General features: G+C 46.0%; 1 protein-coding gene across 1 annotated transcript in view; it reads right to left on the bottom strand.

Moving 5' to 3' along the window:
• Positions 1 to 21,540, bottom strand: part of SH2D4B (SH2 domain containing 4B) — a 95,788-nt gene that overhangs the window by 16,020 nt on the left and 58,228 nt on the right. The window contains exon 6 of the mRNA XM_036265795.1: positions 20,493 to 20,617. Coding sequence (XP_036121688.1) covers positions 20,493 to 20,617 — 125 coding nt within the window. The remainder of the gene's footprint in view (positions 1 to 20,492; positions 20,618 to 21,540) is intronic.

Below are 21,540 nucleotides of genomic sequence, written 5' to 3'. Positions count from 1 at the left end.
CGAAGAGATCAAGGAAGAAATCAAAAACTTCCTGGAAACCAATGAAAATGAACACACAACACCACAAAATCTATGGGATGCAGCGAAAGCAGTTCTGAGAAGGAAGTTCATAGCACTACAGGCCTACCTCAAGAAACAAGAAAAATTTCTAATTGACTGTCCAACCTCACAACTTAAAGAATTAGAAAGCAAACAAAAAGAAAACCTTAGAGCAAGTAGAAGGAAGGAAATAGTAAAGATCAGAGCAGAAATAAATGACATAGAGACCAAAAATCAATTCAAAGGATCAATGAAACAAAGAGCTGGTTTTTCGAAAAGATAAACAAGATTGATGGACCCTTAGCTAGACTCACCAAAAAACAAAGAGAGAGAACCCAAATACACAAAATCAGAAATGAAAAAGGAGAAGTAACAACCAACACCACGGAAATACAAAAGATTGTTAACAACTACTATGAACAACTATATGGCAACAAATTCAACAATCTAAGTGAAATGGACAAATTTCTAGAAACACACAGTCTCCCAAAACTGTACAGGGAAGAGATAGAAAACTTGAACAGACCAATAACAACTAAGGAAATTGAAGAGGTAATCAAGACTCTCCCAGCAAACAAAAGCCCAGGCCCAGATGGCTTCACGGGGGAGTTTTACCGAACGTTCAAAAAAGAACTAACACCCATTCTCCTGAAACTATTTCAAAAAATTCAAGAAGAAAGAAGACTTCCAAACACATTCGATGAGGCCAGCATAATTCTAATTCCAAAACCAGAAAAAGACACTACGAAGAAAGAAAACCACAGGCCAATATCCCTGATGAAAATAGAAGCCAAAATCCTGAACAAAATATTAGCAAATCGAATCCAGAAATACATCAAAAAAATTATTCACCATGACCAAGTGGGATTCATTCCAGGGATGCAAGGCTGGTACAATATTCACAAATCAATAAATGTGATACACCACATAAATAAGATGAAGAATAAAAACCACATGATATCCATAGATGCTGAAAAAGCATTTGACAAAATCCAGCATCCATTTCTGATAAAAACACTCAGCAATGTGGGAATAGAGGGATGATATCTTGACATAATAAAGGCCATATATGAAAGACCTACAGCCAACATCATACTCAATGGATTGAAACTAAAACATTCCCATTAAGAACAGGAACAAGACAGGATGGATGTCCACTTTCGCCACTCTTATTTAACATTGTACTGGAAGTCTTAAACACAGCAATCAGACATGAAGAAAAAATAAAAGGGATCCAAATTGGAAAGGAGGAAGTGTAACTGTCATTATTTGCAGATGACATGATATTATACATAGAAAACCCTAAAGACTCCATTAAAAATATAATAGACTTAATAAATGAATTTGGCTAAGTAGCAGGATACAAAATTAACGTCAAGAAATCGACGGCATTCTTGTACACCAATGATGAACTGACAGAAAGAGAAACTGAAAAAACAATCCCATTTACCATCGAGCCAAAAAAATTACGATACCTAGGAATAAACTTAACCAAAGAAGTAAAGGACCTATTTGCAGAAAACTACAGGTAATTGAAAAAAGAAATAGAGGAAGATATAAAAAAGTGGAAGCACATACCCTGTTCATGGATTGGAAGAATTAACATCATTAAAATGTCCATACTACCCAAAGCAATCTATAGATTCAATGCAATCCCCATCAAAATACCAACGACATATTTCATAGAACTAGAACAAATACTTCAAAAGTTCATATGGAACCAAAAAAGACCCCGAATAGCCACAGCAATCTTGAAAAAGAAGGACAAAGTAGGTGGGATCACAATACCAGATATCAGGTTATACTACAAAGCGAGGGTAACCAAAACAGCCTGGTACTGGCACAAGAACAGGCATATAGACCAGTGGAACAGAACTGAAAACCCAGAAATGGACCCAAGGCAATACGCTCAATTAATATTTGACAAAGGTGGCAAGAGTATACAGTGGAGTAAAGACAGCCTCTTTAATAAATGGTGATGGGAAAATTGGACAGCTACATGCAAAAAAATGAAACTAGACCATCAACTTACACCATACACAAAAATAAACTCAAAATGGATAAAAGACTTAAATGTGACCTGTGAATCCATAAAAATTCTAGAAGAAAATGTAGGCAACAAAATTTCGGACATCATACGGAGCAGAATTTTTACTGATACATCACCTAAGGCAACAGAAACAAAGGAAAAAATGAACACATGGGACTACATCAAACTCAAAAGCTTCTGCACAGCAAAAGAAACAATCATCAAAATGGAAGGGCAACCCACTGTATGGGAGAACATCATTGCCAATGATGTATCAGATAAGGGGTTTATTTCCAATATATATAGAGTGCTCATACAACTCAACAAAAGGAAGACAAAGAACCCAATTAGCCCTGGCCGGTTTGGCTCAGCGGTTAGAGCATCAGCCTGCGGTCCGGAGAGACCCGGGTTCGGTTCCCGCTAAGGGCATGTACCTCGGTTGCAGTTTGTCCCCGGCCCTGGTTGGTCGTGCGGGTGGCAGCCACTCGATGTGTCCCTTTCATGTCGATGTTTCTCTCTCTCTGTCTCTCCCTCCCACTCTATCTGTGCAAAAAACGGAAAAGAATGTCCTCGGGTGAGGATAAAAAAAAAAAAAAAAAAAAAAGAACCCAATTAAAAAATGGGCAGAGGAGCTGAATAGACACCTCTCCAAATAGGACATACAAATGGCCAAGAGACATATGAAGAAATGCTCAACATTACTAATCATCAGAGAGATGCAAATTAAAACAACAATGAGGTATCACCTCACACCTGTCAGAATGGCCGCCATCAACAAATCATCAAACAACAAGTGTTGGCGAGGTTGTGGAGAAAAGGGGACTCTAATACACTGCTGGTGGGAATGCAGACTGGTGCAGCCACTATGAAAAACAATATGGTGTTACCTCAAAAAATTAAAAATTGAACTTCCATTTCACCCAGTGATCCCACTTCTGGGAATATACCCTAAGAAGCCTGAGACACCAATCAGGAAGAATATATGTACCTACATGTTCATAGCAGCACTATTTACAATAGCTAAGATCTGGAAACAGCCCAAGTAGACGAATGGATCAAAAAGCTGTGGTACATATACACAATGGAGTGCTATGCAGCAGTATGAAAGAAAGATCTCTTATCCTTTGACACGACATGGAGGGACCTGGAAAGTATTATCCTAAGTGAAAGAAGCCAAGCAGAAAAAGACAAATACCACATGATCTCACTTATATATGGAATATAATGAACATAGCAGTCTGAGGAATACGGTAGACCCAGAAACATGGAAGTAGGGCACAGACTGACATCCCTCAGAAGAGGGGGTAGAGGGGTGGGAAGAGATAAACCACAAAACTTACATGCATGTATGCATGACCGATGGTCATGGACAACTAAGCCAGGGATGGGGCGGGGGTGAGGTGGGGAGGGGGGTGCCAATGGGGTAGAAAAAGGTAAAATATCTGTAACAAAAAATAAATTAAAAATTTTTTAAAAAAATTCAGTTCATTTAGGAAAGGGTAAAGATATATATTAACTTAAGACTATGTTAATTACACATGTTAAATTATCTAAGTAAACCACTCAAAGATAGGCTTTTGGGGTCGTCTGCCCTCCAAACAAAAGAGATGAAAAAAAAAAAAAAAAAAGCAATGAGAACATTTTTCAATGAAGCCTGAAACAAGCTAATAACTAAAAATAGATAACTAAAAAATAAATACACTATGGTTCCATATATTAAATTGAAAAGCCCACAAAGTCAACACCATAGTTTTTAGAGATTAATATATAAACAGTAAATAAAGCAAAGAAATTATGAGCAAACTATTCAGGAAAAGGCCCCGCCAGTGTGGCTCAGTGGACTGAGCATCCTCCCATGGACTGAGAGGTCCTGGTTTGATTCCCAGTCAGGGCACATGCTCTAGTTGCAGGCTCAATCCCCAGTAGGGGGCGTGCAGGAGGCAACTGATTGATGTTTCTATCTCTCCCTCTCTGTCTAAAAAATTAATTAAATATATAGTTTAAAATATTCTGGAAAAGGATTATATCTGGTGGAAGGAAGAGTCCTACAATGTTAGAAGTACACAAGGGTTTCCAAGGGTAGGTGATTTTGCACTTCTTAAGCTTTCTTTATTCCCTTCACATGTGTAGGTACATACACTGTATATACATTTAATGTTCAACATTAAAAATATTTTAATATTGTTGCTCTGCAGCTCCCCTCATTTCACTCTATAGCATTCATTCAAAATCAGTCAGTGTCCTTTTGAAGGATGGGGAGGTTATCACCTAGATATAAATGATCACTAATGAGATTTAACTGTGAAAGTTGGCTGCCTTGAGTCTCTAGAGCATGGTTCTCAGCACTGGCCCATTCTGAGACAGTATGGTTTAATTCATTTGGGGTATACCAAGAATCAGTATACCCCAAATGAATTAAACGGGGTATATGTTTAAAATATTCTCATGTAATTCTAATATGTAGCCAGATTTGAGGCTCACTGAGCTAGACAGCAAATCGTCTTGCAAGCTAGGATAGGCAAAGAAGTAAAAAGTGATTTTTACATTCTAGAAACTCCCTGCATTTTCAGAGTAATACGGGATTTTGTAGACCTACTCAGAGGGGTAGGATAGACCCTATGCGAAGTCCCTGCCAGATGAGAGAGCTTTTCCTGGCTGGGGCTGGGGTAGAGGGGCAAGGACTGGAGAGGACACCCTCACTTACTCGTCTGCACCCACAGCCCAGAGACTGAGAATGTGCCGTAAAGTAGAGGAGCCCTATGATGCAATTTTTGTGGAGAACTAGCAGGTGCTGTGTGCCAGCAGAAATGGTGTGTTTGGAGAGAGAACAGTCTGAAGATGGTGAGTACCAGCCTTCGAGTTCCTGTGAGCACAGAGGGGATTCAGGACTTCCCACCATGTTCTAGTGAGGAATGTGAAACATGGAGGTAGAGACCAACTCCGCCTTCTGGAGAGCGACTGACATGCCCAGTCAAAGTATGGGCATGTATAGCATCTGGCCCAACAATTCCAGTACTGAAATACTTTATGAAGAAATCCTTATGCAGGTCCATAATAGTCAGTGCAAGGAACTTAACTAATACTTAGATTAATTTGTAGTGGTGATGAGTTGGAGGCAATCTGGACATCCATGACTTTGGGGGGTGGATAGGCAAAATTGGGTGGCAGCACCCTATGGAATACTGTAAAACAATTGAAAATAGAAGACCAGAGGTACCCAGAGCATGGATCTTATAGCAGAGTGTTCAGTGAGATAAAGTAAGAAACACAAGTGATACTTAAAGCACCTCACATTTTTTGCACATGGATGTGAGTATCAGTGTGAGGGGTATATTCTGAGAATTGGTGGTGGCAGCAGCATTTTTAATCTCTTCAAATCCCCAAATAAAAACAGGGAGAGCAACTAAAGAGCAAAACCAGAAGTCCACAGACTACGTTTACAACAAAACGAGGTGCCAAGGGATCCCCAACAGCCCCAAATAAAAATGGTGGTAGGAACAAACAGTCAACACTAGATCTACAGGATATCAAGTGCTTAGACGGAGGGAGAAGAAGAGACAAGGGTGACCAATGGACCCGCGAGCCATAAACAGGAATTCACTGGAGAGCAGGGGACCAACTTGAGAAAACAGCAGCTGAAACGAGGGAGGGATGTGCCTCCCACCCTGGGGTAAGTACAATAAGCCCATGGTGAGATGCTCCAGGGCCACCTTCCACCACTGGGAATGGAATCCAAATTGAGCAAGATAGGAGCAAAGAAAATAAAGGAGAAGGTCCAGACGCATGTGGGGGGACTCTGCGGTGCCAGGAAGATGCACAACAGCCGAGGAGGAGGCTCCGTGGAGAGCAGAATACTCTCCTGGCCCTTGCTTCTTTGAACAGTTCAGGAAGAGTAATTTCACATAAAAATTAGCCACAGAAATACATCAAGGTCAAATCACATACAACATTTTCAAGAGAAAAAAAGAAAATAAAGAACATATTTATCTCCTGTAAATAAACACACAAGAACCCTTTCCACAGATATAGGTCAAACTTATCAGAAAGGCTGCTTATTGAGGAGGAAAAGGAAGGTGGCTGGAGGGTGCGGATAAAGTAGAGCAACGAAAGAAACAAGAAATAGCCTTTTTTCTTCCAATAATAGTAATAAACTATAGGGGTAGGGGTAGAAGAGGTGACCCCTGAACTTGACCCTCGGGATTTAGGGATTTTTTAAGGTAGGGATCGTTAAGAGCATGGTCCAGCTTCCTAAGGGTCCACCAAGGAAAGAGGCAAGGTGACCCCAGAACCCAGGCTTTGGGGTGGACAGCCTCAGCCAACAGTAGTTGATGGGAGTTGTTGAAACTCAAAAGTCCCAGCAGGAGTCAAAGCACAGTCAAGTCAAGTATGTGGAAAACAGGCACCCCCCAAGCCCCAGCTGTGCTCCATAGCTGACAGTCACAGGTGGTTCCAACAGCCCTGGATCGTTAGAAGATCAGTAAAAACAGAGGACAAGGTCCAGAGATGAGCCACTGACTAGGCCGTTTGGCTCCTTCCCAGACCATGAGCTTCCCCTGCATTCAGATACCATTTAGGGAAGAGGAGAGAACACTTGGAAGAGAGAGGCAGAGCTCTGAGCTTAAAATGATTAAATATTTGCTAGAAAATAACCAAGTTAAACTGAAAGAGATTTTATTTACTTATTTTTTTATCCTCACCCAAGGACATTTTTGCATTTATCTTAACAAAGAGCAGGAGGGAGAGAGGGAGGAAGAGAGAGAGAGAGAAACATCGAAGTGAGAGAGACACATTGAGTGGCTGCCACCCACATGACCCCAACCAGGGCTGGGGACAAACTGCAACCGAGGAACATGCCCTTAGTGGGAACCAAACCCTGGACTCTCTGGTCCGCAGGCCGACGCTCTAACCGCTGAGCCAAACCTGCCAGGGCTGAAAGAGACTTTTAAATTACAGAAGACAGGATTATCTTTCATTGGAAATTTTAAGGGTTTTTGGTGTGTGTGTGGTGATTTTGTTTTTGTTTTTGATTTTCCAGGCATTAACAGGAAACAGGTCCAGACTAAGAGGAAATCACTTTAAAACAAGTAAATAAGTTATTCCTGTTGCATATCATTCTAGCAAATTTAAATGTTTAAAGAAGATACAGATCCAAGTCTAGACATATACCAGTGTTTCTCATGGGCACTACTGACATTTTGAGCCAGATAAGTATCTGTCATGGGTCGGTCCTATACACAGCAGGGTGTTTAGCATTACCTCTGACCTCCACCCACCAGAGGCCAATAGTGCCTCACAACCCCATTGCCTCCAGACACTGTCAACTGTCCTCTGGGCACAGTCACCCCCACCCCCACTAAGAACCACTGACATGGAGATAGACCTAAAAGATCTCTAACTGATAACTGGAAAACAGAAGTTATAAAGAAAAATAGTAGTGTGTGATATAATTTACACAAGAAAGTGAATTTCACAACCGTTTACATAAAAATTATCATGATTTTGTAAACATAAGATCTATGAGTGCAAGGATTTTGTCTTTGCCCCCACTATAGCCTTATGTCTGGAACTTACTAGTCTCTCAATATCGTTGAATAAATCATTCATTAAGATTATAATCCCATCACCCTGGCCGGTTTGGCTCAGCGGTTGTAGCATCGGCCTGTGGACTAGAGAGTCCCAGGTTCAGTTCCTGCTAGGGGCACATACCATAAATAAAAAAGATTATAATCCCATCCATATCTGGCATTTACAGAATACCAACAGTATGCCAGCCATTGTGCTAAGAGTTTTGTGCACACTGGTTCATTCAATCTTCATAATAATCCTTTCACATGGGCACTTTTATCCTGCCCATTTTACAGAGTGGAAAATTCGGCTGACAGACTGCGTTGTCTGCCCAAGGTCTCACACCAGTGAGTGGCAGAGCAGGAGGAGGTACAGCCTTCTTTCCAACGTGAGCGTATTCTTGTCACACTGTGCGCAGCTCTTCTCCCGGTAGATCGCACTCCCAGCGCCGGCCCACATCCATGTCCCACTTACAGAGCTGCGCGCAGGGGTCTGGAAGAAAGTGTGCACAAGGCGTGGATTCGCACAACCAGCTCCCGACGCTGGAGGCCTCCCTGGGGACTGCTGTTCCGAGGAGCCACGGTCAGGTTGTTGGGCAGTGACCAGCTGTAAGGCTGACCATGGTTCAAGAAGCAACGGTTTTGTCAGGCACTGTACTCAGAGTGGCCTGAGGGTGGGGAGTAGCCGAAAACCTCTGCAAACAGAAATTGTGCAGCGTTGATAAGCCTGACCCAGGGCCCACAAGAGCCGGTAAACTATTCTGTGAAAGCACCACCAAACCCGACAAATACGAGTTTCCAGTCAGGTCTCAGCTACTGATGGCCTGACCTTGAGCAAGGAAATCTCTCTTCAGTGGAATGTGAACAAAGAGGGGCTACATGGCTGACCTGACCAGCTCAGTGACTGGAAGTAACCACGCAAATCATGAATCCCAAACTGGTAGGTCACGGCAGGAAGTCACATCCCGGGCCCACAGCTTCCTTAGTAAAAAGTGCATCTCTACCCTAAGAAGCCCTGCTCATAGTTCCTGCGCATCTGGGATAACACACCTATGAAATGGTACCGGTCACTTCCCAGCCTTTGGGTTAAGATCATGTCAAACATCAGTAACTTTCTTTGCCAAACTCAGAAACACCCACTGGCAACACAGCACAACCACAGGGAAACTTGTTGTCATCTTGTAACTGTTCAATATTAACTATCCTGTACCCGCCAATGTAAAATAAATATGTTTCTCTCCTTTTTTCCTTTTTATCCAATCCTCAAGACTTCCCACTTTGCTTTCTCCGGCCTCCTTAATCCACCACCAGTGGATTTTACATTTCCTTATTTTCTCCTTTGATTCAAAGTGTATAAAAAGAACTGCAACCCAGCTATTCCTGAAGCATTTTCTCAGTCCTTGGAGATTTTGCTTCTGGGCCAGGTCCTCAGCCCTTGGCTCAAATAAGCTCTTTAAACCTTTCTTTAGGTTTGGGATTTCTTCCATGGACAATAAAATAGATTCACATTAGCATTGCCCCAAGTTGGCCATATCAATGAAATAATGCCAAGAAAGCCACAGCAGCTTTGACCGTGGTGGCTGCTGCTGCCAGGCTAGACACAAACCAACCCGCCTTGGCCTAAGCCACACAGATCGAGGAGCTGAGGCAGAAGCAAACAGAGCTATAGTCTGGAAACTGAGGCAGAAAGCCAGCATACAGATCAGGACTCTTGATATGGTCTAAAGGGGGCAGAGGGGAGGATGCACCTGAGACGGCCCACAGGTGCCCCGGGCTCCTCTGGGCACTGGGCATCAGAGGCAACCTGACTAACTGTGGTGCTCCCTACTGGGCCTCTGCAGAAAAAGACAAGGCCAAGGTCAGGGGACAGAGGCCCTTCAGGACAGCAGCCCCCTTCCCCAGGGTTGTACGTGGCGAGGATGAGAAGGCAGAGAACACAGAAGGACATGTACCCAGAAGAGCAGAGAAGTCCAGGTTGGCTTTCATTCCCCCAGTATCACACATTAAACTCACAGGCAGGCTGTGTGCAGCCAGCAGCTCGGACTCCTCTGTGCTGCGCTGCGAGCGCATCCACGCGTGTTCTGCCTGACACCTCGCCTGTTCATCACCCTGCATCCCACGCAGACGCTTGCAAACACTGCCAGCAGCTTCGCGCACGCTATCAAATATTTACTTTGTCGGTGCTAACCGGCAGTGGTCTCGGGAAGGAGAGGCACTTGAAGCATACTTTTAAAAGACGCTGTGCCATAATGGACCCATAAATCCATGTGTTAGCAAATCCTAAAGCAGACCTGGGATTTGGTTTCCAGCCACTCCCCTACCTTCATACCAGTCCCTGAAATCATTAGCTCAGAAATGAACCTCAGTAACCAAGCAAGCTCCTTTATTTCTGTTAGGGCTTCGCCCTGAAAAGAAAGAAACACAGGCAGCCCAGACATGACCTTTACTTTTATGGGCCTCAATTTATCTGATGTGCATATTTCTTAAAGCTTTCGCTGCAGCTATGCCTCACTGGCTGACAACTCCTCCGTTGCTGCTGAGCTATTTCTCATTCATTTCTGTGACTTTCCATTCTTATGGCCATGCTTTCCACACGATATCATTAAGGAGGCTGGAATTATTAAGCTGTTCATTTTCAAGAGTTTCTCAAAGCATCCTAAAGCCACAGAGATTGTGATGAATGAGTTCAAACACCTTCATTTTTTATAACTCCAAATTAAATGCAACCACAGCTAACTGCTGAGACAAGGGTTTCACTGGACAAGCTTCTGGTTCCAGATCTATATACGCACAAGAGGCAATATCCCATGCCCATGACTGCTCCAAACTGCCGTACCAGGCTCAACTCTCTAATGCCACCGTGTGTGACAGATGGTTGCAACTACCTGGCAAAATGACTTCTGAAACTGGGATCCTGTGGAACACTAACCTCAGCTGGAAGTATGAATTTATTATTTGATCCATGCAAGTCTTGCTGACAGTTTCACTAGGAGACAGGATAGGTTATTTTCCTCTCTATGGTGGACATCAATTGGTCTTGCCCATTCAGGATCATTTGTCCTTCTGGATAGGGAATGGTGACCTTCTTTGGGAAGCCACACCTTCGCACTCAGTCTATGCAGTAGCAATGGGATACACTCTGCCCCACTCCGGGGATGGTCATATGACTCAAGCCTAGCCCAGCAGAGAGCGCATCCCTCTGACCACAGTGATCGGTTCAGGAGTGGGCATGTGTCCAAACCAGACCCAACAAGTCAGAATATCGGGACTAATACTGGGAATATTGACAGAAAAGTGTCCTCTCTCTTCTGCTGGATTTAAACGAGGAGAATGCAGGTATAGAGCCACAGCTAATGTGTTGCTTGAGAAGGAAAACAACGTGGGGAGCCACAGAGCTAAGAGAGGAAGAGGGGCCAGGTCCTTTGCCTGGATCAAACAAAGCCTGAAGCTGGACCTGCCTTTGGATTTTTCAGTTCTATGAGCCAATAAATTCTTTTTTGTTATTATTATATTGGCTTGATCTTTCTGTTAATTGCAAGTGAATGTAAGTTATATGCAGGCAGAGAAGTTATCCGTTTTGTTCTCCATCCCATGCCCTGTTCTTAGCCCAGTGTCGAGCATATAAGAGAACCTTAATATTAATAATCAGCAAATTAATTATTTCAATGCCTTACCCAAGGAGCCTGCCTCCTAGTGCCCCTGCCCAGGTAACTCAAAAATCCCACACACTGATAATTTCTTGTTTTACTCCATGTATTGCATGAGGACTTTGCAGTGTATGGAGACTTGGATGGCATCCTTCAGGAATTCTATGGGAGGGGTGGTGCCGGCCACTGGAGGAGCAGACCCTTGCCCCAGCCAGGAATAAGGCATGGCAGCTGAAACAGTTGGCCCCATGATCTAGAGATGGCTGATGTCTCCCAAAGGAACAGCCATCTCTTCAACCCCTAGCAGTCATCCTGGACTGGAAAGAAACTGACTCCCGCCCCCAGCACTGCGTGCCCCCGAGCAGTTACACAACCTTTAGGGCCTCTAATCCTCCCCTGTGGGATGGCCACAAAGCTGCGTTGCATCGCAGATGAGATCATGGACTCTGGAGCCAGACCGCCAGGGTTTGAATCCCACCACCCCCACCTACACAGTGAACTGCAGGCCAGTGGCCTCACTTCTCCATGCCTCAGTTCCTCGTCTGTGAAATGGGGCTAATGCTGGTGGCAAGCACACGGAGATATGATGAGGAGTCAATAAGTGAATGTATGAGGCACACAGCAGAGTGCCCGTACACTGTAAGCAATGTGTGCCTAACTGCTAGTACCAGTACCTCATCAAGAGAGTAGTGTGAGGAAGAAATAAAATACTGGAAGTTTGACGTTCACTTGACACAAGGTCAGCGCCAAATAATGTTCAATGAAAAACCAGTTTAAATGTACACAACTCCAGGGACTGGAACACAGAAAACTCAGAGGCAGCTTCCTGGAGTGGAAGAAGGGTCCCACCTGTGATAGGAACGTCCTGGAGTTGGGGGGGTAGGAGGAGACTTTTGTAATCACCAGAAATATGATGAGACAATCAGAAGATGATTAAAGCAATTCCATCAACAGAAATCTCACCTTCGTTTATTGTGACCCTGTGCTTTAAAATCCCAGATCTCGCCTGGCCAGTGTGGCCCAGTGGTTGAGCATCAACCCATGCACCAAGGGGTCGCCAGGTTGTGGGCCCAATCCCCAGTGGGGGGCTTGCAGGAGGCGGCCAATTGATGTTCTCTCTCATCGATGCTTCTATCTCTCTTTCTATCCCTTCCTCTCTCTCTAAAATCAATTTAAAAAAAAAAAACTCAGAAGATAAAAAGTCAGTTCTATCATATCAAGTCATCTAGGTCCCCCAACCCCTGTTTTTTCCCCACACTTTAGTTACCCACACCTGTGGGTCAGACACCCAAGAGATCTCATAGAATATCCAAACTAAAAGTGTTAAGTAGATAGGAGACAGAGGGTCTAAAATCAAGAATGCAGAATGCAAGATGAAAGGAAAGAGTTAAAAACTCTTGTAAACACCATTATGACTGAAGTTCTCTTAAAGCAAGAAATAATTTCACTCTTCTTTGTAATCCTTTTCTGAGACTTTATAGCCAGTGCATGATTTTTTTTAAAAAAAGAAAAATGATTCTTTTATTTCTTAGTTGGAACAGCTTAAGCAAGAACTTAAGGGGAAAGTAGGTCAACTGACCTACTTTTTTCTTCTTTAGAAAATTTTGCATTTGGGATCAGAGCTGGTGGGTAAGTTCTATTCCAAATTCTGCATGAGAGAGAAGTATCGATCTGCCCTGACATGATGGATTGTGACATGCTAACCATCCTTCCAAAGACCTGTGTGACCCCTCACAGCTGTGAAGAAACATCTCAAAATGAGTATCACATTCATAATGAAAGCAAATTCAGACTTGCACTTTTTTTAGAGTAAATAAGGATCCTCCTCCTCTTGTGTAGAGTCATTGATGCTGACTTTTTCTTTCCTTCCAAGTGATAACAGTGTTTGAAGCCACAATTTACATGCTTCAACCCCTGACATTCTCCCCAAAGGCTGCCATATTTCTTTATTCCATGTAACAAACGGGGACATTTCTTGCCTGTCAGGCATGTTCTAAACACTTTATAACTATTAATGCATTTAAACCCCAATTAAACAACAAAGTTGATATTATTACTGTCTCTGCTTCTGGTTTCTTCAGCTATTTGTTGCTCAACATGGGTTTAGTGCCTGGTCCACACTGCAGGTCCCCCATTCTAGCTGCCACCTCTGCACCGGTTCTGGAGCCTCGCCAGTTTCCTGCTCGCCCACTCACCTGGGAAGCCAAGGACAGGGCCAGAGCTGGCTCCCTCTCCGCACCTCGACCCCAGGCCGCTCCTGAGAGAAACCACAAGACCAAACAGGGCATTTCCAGATTTTACCTCTTGTGGGGCCAGGAGCCCAGTGGCAGGTCTGCTCCGCAAGGTCATAGAATGAGGAGGGGCGAGGTTTAAAATGAAGAACTCAGGCTGCGCATGAAAGTTCAAATGAATATACAGAAAGGGATTATAAATCCAAAGGGGACACTTTTTTGCCCCAATTTCTCTCCCTAGACAGCTGTATTCAAGGAACCAGAAGCCTGTATCTGACCCAGCGCCCATGCTCACTGCTGGGTAAGTGGGGGTTGGTTTCTCAAGCTCCCTGGACCTCAGTGTGGCCACCTGTAAAGGGTTAACCAGGACCAGCTCAAGAAGCAGTTGAGAGAGCCCATGAGAAGGTGCACATCAAACCCCTGTCCTTCTACACAGCCCAGGAAAACATGCAAGACTGCACGAGCACGGTGGGGATGATCGCCAATGGTCAGCACAGGTCAGCAGTCCAGCCCCTTACTGTTCTGTGCAGCTCAGAGAAGTGACTTCCCAGTGCATGTGGTTAGCAAGACTGAGCCTAGACTCCATTCCCACTTAGTCACTGCCTCCCAGGGCAAAACCCTCCCCACCTCTCTGGGGGCTGCCTCCCTGCAGGACAGCCTGGGGTGTCTGCCCCTTACCTGCAGGACTCCTGGAAGGGCCATCAGAGGGGCCACCACTGCCTGTGCCTCAGCTCCTGGACCAGAATGCTACCAGCAAGAGAGGAACGAGCAAGGCGAAGACACCCGACAGTTGTGGGGAGAACACCCTCAATCCTCAGCCCGCAGACCCACACCCTGGCCAACCTTTCCAGTACTCCTGACCCCTGAGCAAACTTTGAAGGCCTGGCAGGGGCAGGGCCCGTGCCCTGGAACGACGACCGCGGAACGTGGTCTCGGAGCCACACTGCCTTGCAGATGCCGGCAGAGAGCTTCAAGGCCCCACTGCCCCACCTGGGCAGTCCACCCGCCGTCCAGACTGCCCAGCAGTAAGCTGCCAGCATCAGAAAGCTTTCTTCTACTGAAATGTGTCTCTTCAGAGCTCCCAGCCCCACGCCCTGGTCTGTCCTCAACAATCTCCCTTCTCAAGACAGGACTCCCGCGACAGACCTGGCGGCTCTGCTCCCCCAACACCCCACCGCGAGGCTCCTCTCTCCCAAGACAAACATTCCCCAAGTAACCATCGAAAATGACTACTCTGACGCGTTTCCTTTCCTTCCTTCAAACACTGGGAAGTATTGTGGTCAAGGGCAAGGTGGACAAGGAGTCTGGAGGTGTGGACCATTCTAGAACTTCTCGGCCTGTGACCTTCGTCTCTGCTCTCCTCTGAAGGTGCTCCCAAGTCGCAGTGTGGGAAGGTAGGAAGCCGCGCCCTGCCGCCGGGGAGTGTGGGAAGCCTCCCGCAGCTGCTGGGCTCCCTGCAGACCAGCTGCGTGGGTGGGGAATGCCTCCTCCCTAGTGAAGCCCCCACCTTGTGTCATCAGAAAAATCTTGACAATAACACCCCACCCGAGTGCAGGTGAGGCCCAGCTGCTGAGCAAGGTCCTGTGGGAATCGTTTTCCAAGGCCAACCACACCATCCACAGCATAGCTCCATTCCTCACCAAGCCCTAAGGGCAAGCCCAAGACCGCCAGGGGGTGTTGCCGAGACAATAAACCATGGACCGCACCATGACTGTTTTCTAGAAATTAAGCTCAGGAAGAGAAAGGTTCCAACTGAGCCAATGTGCAAATAGAGGATATTCTTAATTTTAGATACATGTTGAAGTCCAAAAATAGATTTTTTTTTTCCCCAAAACCAAGCTTATATGCACTCACTTTTCTCAGGAGTATTTTTAGATAACTAGAAGTCTCTCTTTTAACCCCCTGAACATAACAATGAATAAAGGAGAAAAGAGGAATGACCTTACCACTTTATCTCTCTTTTAACAGAGGAGACTTTATCAAGAACCCTGTGGGAGCTGCGGGAAGCCAGTCCCGCCCCGTGCCCTGCCTCCCCCTCTGTGCTCTGAGCCCATTTCCCCAAGCTCTGTTCCCCAGAGGGGGTGGGATCTCTGTGCTTGACCTCAGACTGCAGGAGACATCAGCACTCACACTGGCACAGCTCGTTACAGGGGGCAAAGCACGTTTGTTGGGCTTCATTTTCATAAGGATCCTTATGAAGTCGATGTTATAATCCCAGTCTCACAGATGGGGAATTTAAAAGACACACTAAAGGTCACAGAGCTGCTCAGTTCTCGAGTGGGCCTGTGTCGTCCACATTGCTCTTTGCATTACACCACAACACATCCAAATGGGTTGGAGGGAAGGGAAGGAAATAGAGGTCACCGCAGTCGCTTTGAACCTGTGACTAAAATCCAGCTGAGTTAACTAGAAATGTTTTACCCAGAGGGAAAAAAGACTATACTATGACTGTGATTGATTGCATTATCGGTTCAAATTCTCCTCCCCTCTCTGTCTTCACACCCTTTGACATAGGGTTTGGCAGTTCCTCACACATAAGAGCAGAATATATTTTCCCACCCCTCAACTCTGTGACATCCTGCGTCCAGTAGCATGAGGTGAAAGTGATGGGGTGCTGGTTTGAAGACTAGACTGTAGGAGTCTAGCAGGCAGCCTCTTCCTCTCTGGTCCCCGAGAAGAGCATGCCTGAGCTAGGCTGCTGGTCCCAGGAGGACCTGTGAGACCGTGGAGCAGAGCACCACAGCCAAGATGCCCAGCTAACACCAGTTGAGAGCAGAACCTTCAGCCAACCTACAGCAAAGACTCCCCAACAATCAGACTGGCGCAGGCTGCCGGTGGGGCAGTAGGCTTCAGCTCCATCTGGATTAGTGCAGAAGTCCTACCAGGAATGCTATCAGGGAATTCCCACATTGGGAAAGAAGTCGGCCTATTCCAGTAGTTTCAGATGTTGGGATATTAGATATGAGTAACGTTACTCTAAAGAGTTGGGAAACCAACATGGAGCTGTTACCTTTTTGCTTTTGAACAAAGGCAACATATAAAAAGAGCTACTGCTTACCATCACCATCAAGTCATAAAAGATAGGACATTTGACACTAAAACTGAGAAAAGAATATCATCTTAGAATACAACACAGTCCTTCCCCAGCAGAGAGAGTTGGCCACCTCCACATGTGAGTCTATTTCTTTCATCCTGTCATAGAGCAATGAAAACTTTTGTCACTAAATAGCTCCAGTCCACATATTAGCAACTTTCCTGCATGCTTTATGGTAGACCTGTCAAAAGAACATGAAATCAGTTATGTAAATTGCAAGACTGAAATCGTGGTCTGTTTGTTCTGGGACAATATAAAATGTATGTGTTGTCCGGCCAGTGTGGCTCAGTAGTTGAGCGTCGACCCATGCACCAAGGGGTTGCTGGTTCGATTCCCGGTCAGGGCACATGCCCAGGATGTGGGCCCAATCACCAGTGGGGGGCATGCAGGAGGCGGCCATTTGATGTTCTCTCTCATCAATATTTGTATCTCCTTCTCCCTCTCCCTTCTTCTCTCTCTAAAAATCAATAAAGAAGGGAAAAAAGTTTAAAAAAATAAAAACTTATGTGTTATTGTTTTTTATATCAGGATAGAAAATAAAGCTGAAGATAAATTAGAGCATCTCTATCCTGTCTAACTGCAACCCCCACCCTGAACTTTAGAGATGTTAGTGTGATGCTTCCATGATTATAATAATGTATGGATAAAAAAGGAAGTGGTGGTTCAAACAGAAGCTCTCTCAAGGATACAGGGAAACATCAATGAGAGAGAGGTGAGAGGTAGTGAATCACTGGGGCCAGCTCCAGGGACACGTGGCTAAGTCACCCAGGAAAGTTGATTGTCTTCTTTCTGAGCCATTAAAAGCCACTCCATCTTCTGTTGGATGTGTGGAGGCCAGGGAGTAAGAAAGGGTCTCAAAGTGGATGGTGGTTATCATAGACTCTCCTGTCACTCAAACTGTCCACCCACACCACAGATGCCAAACTGGCTCTGGCCAAAGAGACGTGGCAGCAATGATACGTGTCGGTTCCAGGCAGAAGCTTTGGGGGCCAGCACATGGTCTGCCTCTCTTCTCCCTCGGCCACGAGACCAGTAGAGTTTCCAGCGGAGGCAGTTCCTTCAGTCTGAGGCCCATGTCAAATCCATAACCCAATGGGCATGTGACACGGGTAAGAAATGTCTTGGTGTTTGAAAGTCGCTGAGACTTTGGGATCATTTGTCACTGTGGCATAACCGAGCATAATCTGACTGACACCACGGGATGCCATGAATTGAGCTGGAGAACTCAACCACAGTGGCAAGAGAAAGATGGTGCGTTTGTCTTGCCCTTGTTTCTGGGTAGATGAAAAGCAGAGGTGAAATCTTCCATTACCATATATTAGACCCCAATTAATGTAATAAAAAGAAAAAAAGAGGTGAGGGTTGAATACAGAGATGCCTAAGGCATACATAGGGCCCTGCCCTGTGAGCACAGGGCAACTGGGAAGACTAGCTAAACTCTTCCATGCGACTCTGGGTTTTGATTGCCGTCAGCTCAACTTCGCTCATCAGGCCCTGAGGGGATTCACGTACCCTCCAGGGCCCATTGTGGAAAAGTAAGGGCTGTTCTTTGGAATTAGAAAGACTGGAGTCTAATCTCAACTCTGAGGCTTCATTTCTGCCTCCATCCACTCTTCCATGGATACTTACTATGGTAGGCATTAGGAAGAATGGACAAGGGCCTTAGTTTCACAGGCTTACAATTAGATAGGAGAACAGACATTAAGCAAATAATGAGATAAATACCAATTGGATGAGTAATATTAAAGAATAAGCACAGCAAATTGAGAGAAATTGGTAAAGACTGCTTTGGTAAGGGGTTCAGAAAAGGCCTCTCTGAGGAGGGGATATTTCAGATGAAAAATGGGAATGTTAGGCATGCAAAAAGCTAGGGAAACAGCAATAGCAAGTACAGAGGGCTTGAGGTGGAGAATAAAATGGCTTGTTTGAGGAACAGGAGGAAGCAAAGAAACAATGAGGCATGAGGCTGGAAGCCAGGCCCATCATCTGGGGCCTGGTGGGCCCCAGCATGGAGTTTGAAGCTCACTGCAAGTATAAAGGGAAGCAGGGGGTGGGTACTGAGCAGGAAGTGACAGGATCTGATTTATATTTAAAAGATTCTTAAGATGCTGTATGGAGGATGATTTATACAGGGGCCAGAGTGAAAGAGACAGACCAATGAGGACACTCTTGCAGCCTGGACTGGGTGGTGCCTCTGTGACCTTTGTGTCCTTGGGCAATCCCTTCACGATGCTATGTCTCAGGCATGCCATCTGTAGAGTGTGGCTATTGTCTGCTCATCATAGTTCACAAACTCTTTGTGTTCCTGGAGGTGGGAACGAGGTGCATATGGCCTGCTTGCCCCTGCATGATTCTTCTAATCATTCCAGCTGCCTTTCCTGGAGCTGCAGCCTTGACAGAGCTTGCCTCCCTAACAGCCCTCCAGATCCCACGTCTCAGTGCCTACCACGACACCAGGTTCATCTCTCCATCTGATGGAATTGAGAACACCTAGAAGCTGGCAAGGAAGCAAAACAAACACAGGGGAAATGAAGGGTAATGTGGGGGCCAGTCAAGCTTCCAGGAGGCTGACAGAATGGAAATAGAGGCCGATAAAGGTCAGATGGGTGCTCACTGTGGCAAGAGAGATCAATTCTGACCAGGGGAGTCCTCAGGCAAACCTGGGCTCAACACTGATGAGGGAGGGAGACTCAGGGAGTAAGGCCAAGATGCAACTTATTCAGAGAACCTGACAGTCTAGCTTGGCTTCTGGGCGATAAGAGACCCCACAGAGCCAAGAGAGCTGTCAAGGAGCCTGCCCTGGGTAAGCCAGCCCAGCTGACTTGCCAGCTATCTGGTGGCACAGATCATCTGAGGCTGGTCCATCAAGAAGAGCTGCCTGGTTGATTCAGAAACTCATAAATAATAAATGCATCCTTGTTGTAAGCTACTGTGTTTGGGAATAATTTGTTACACAGCAATCACTAGCTAAAACAGAGGGTGTGATGGCCAGTGGCCCCTTTTATTTCCCTGTAGCAAGTCTCTGCTGGAATCACAATCCGCTTCCCTGTTTGAGTCCCCTACACGTTCAGATCACTGGACTGGCTCATGAGCCATGCGATATATTCTTGAACCTGACTTTACAAGCTTCTTTGTGACCTTATAAAAACATCTTCCCCTCTCCAGGTCTGTTTTCTGATCTGTAAAAATGAAGCAACAAAATACTTTCAGGAGCCGCCCAGCTCTAAGGTTCTATGTTCGGATATCTCCCACCTCTTCGTGCAGCCACTCTGCCATTTAGTCAACAAGCATGTGCAGAAAGCCTGCCATGTGCTGGGCCACCACAAGGATCTGGGGACTCAGGCTCAGACGAGACGGGGACGGCCCACCAGGAGCTCCTGGTCCACTGAGAGCTCATGTCTTGTGAGGACAGAGAGGACCCCTCTGAGGAGCCCTGGCTGGCCAAGGGGGCTGTGAGGTGAGAGCCGTGGGCAGGGGCCGTGCTCGCCCCTTCCCAGCAGGAAGAGGGCACATCCAGTGTCCCGGTGCCTCCCGGCTCCTGGGCTCCTGCTCAGAGACGTCATGCCATGCTCTCCTAGGCCTCGAGAAGGGTCACTCTCTATTTCAGCACATGCCCGGGGGAAATCAGAACGTGTGCCTTGAACTCAGCACACTCGACGTGCAAGAAAATGACAGACATGGGAGCTCTGTCCACCACTCCAGTCTCACCCAGGTGAGCCAGGAGAGCTGGTCCTTAACCCTGGGAGATTGTGGGGAAAGTGAAATTAGCAGCTAAAAGTCCTTTACTCCTCCCCTGCTTACAAAAGTCCTTCAGGACCTCCTCCCCAGTCTCAGGAAGAAGTGGAGATGTGGGAAGTATCTGCCTGGAGACCCAGACCGCTGTCCTACCATGAAACCAGGGGGCGATGGACTTGGTGTTCCTCTCAAAGCCAGCTCGGCGGGGCAGCTGCTCCTCCTTAAACCAGCGGACTATGACTTCTCTGGAGACAGGACGCAGTGGGCGCTCCCAAGTCCTGCTGAGAAGAGAGAGGGAGGGTGGAGAGTCAGGAAGGAGGGGGAGAGGGAAGGGGAGAAGGAGGGAGAGGGAGTGGGGGGAAAGGGAGGCCACTGTAAGGATGAATAAGCACAGTGCCCACACTCACACCTCATGTGGAGAGGATTAAGTGAGTCCAGGTACTTAAAGGCACTTTGCAGATTATAATGGACCAGCTGTTACTATTTTTCCAAAGAAAACTGTTATCACTTGCTTTGAAAAAACGACACAGGTGGGAGTGGAAACGAGGACAGGAGAGGACGTCTGAGGGAGAGAAAAGACGGCAGGCTGTGAGCAGGAGCACCTGCGAAGAAGGCTCCTGATGCAGCGAGAGAAACATTATCCGCACGTGGTGTCCTCTGGCCTCCGCCCCACACCCCACTGAAGAGAATTCGGTTCTGTCCTCCGTCTGGCCCTTTCCCTGGTCCTCCCCAGGGACACCTGCCTTTGCCAGCTAGCTCCCTCCGTGCTTTCGTGAAGTAGAATCAGCACGGCAAGCAGAGGGAAACCGGAGAACCCCGATTCGCTGTGGCTGAGATTCACCACCAAGAAATAAAAAGGGTAAGGACAGAGGAAATGGGGGGCAGGGGCAGAACACTGCATCGGTGACTTTGGATCGATTTGAAAGGAGTTGAAGATACTGAGAGTGAGATGAAGAGAGGCACTTGAATTTATGAGTAGTGAGTTACATATGTTTTTGCATTTTCTCACAAGTAAGCCAAGATTGTCATTGTGTCTGTGTCTAAACCGTGGTTCTTGAGTGCATGTAGCGACTGGGCTGCACAAGACCCTGCTATCGGAGCTACACGGGCAAGAAACAGTTGGAGCTGGACAACACATGACACATAGCAGGCACACACCAGCTATCTGCAGAATTAACATATGTTAATTCAAGATCACATA

This window comes from Molossus molossus, unplaced genomic scaffold (genome assembly GCF_014108415.1).
Source record: "Molossus molossus isolate mMolMol1 unplaced genomic scaffold, mMolMol1.p scaffold_m16_p_17, whole genome shotgun sequence".
Classification (NCBI taxonomy): Eukaryota; Metazoa; Chordata; class Mammalia; order Chiroptera; family Molossidae; genus Molossus; species Molossus molossus.
This window is presented reverse-complemented; position numbering and strand designations above follow the sequence as displayed.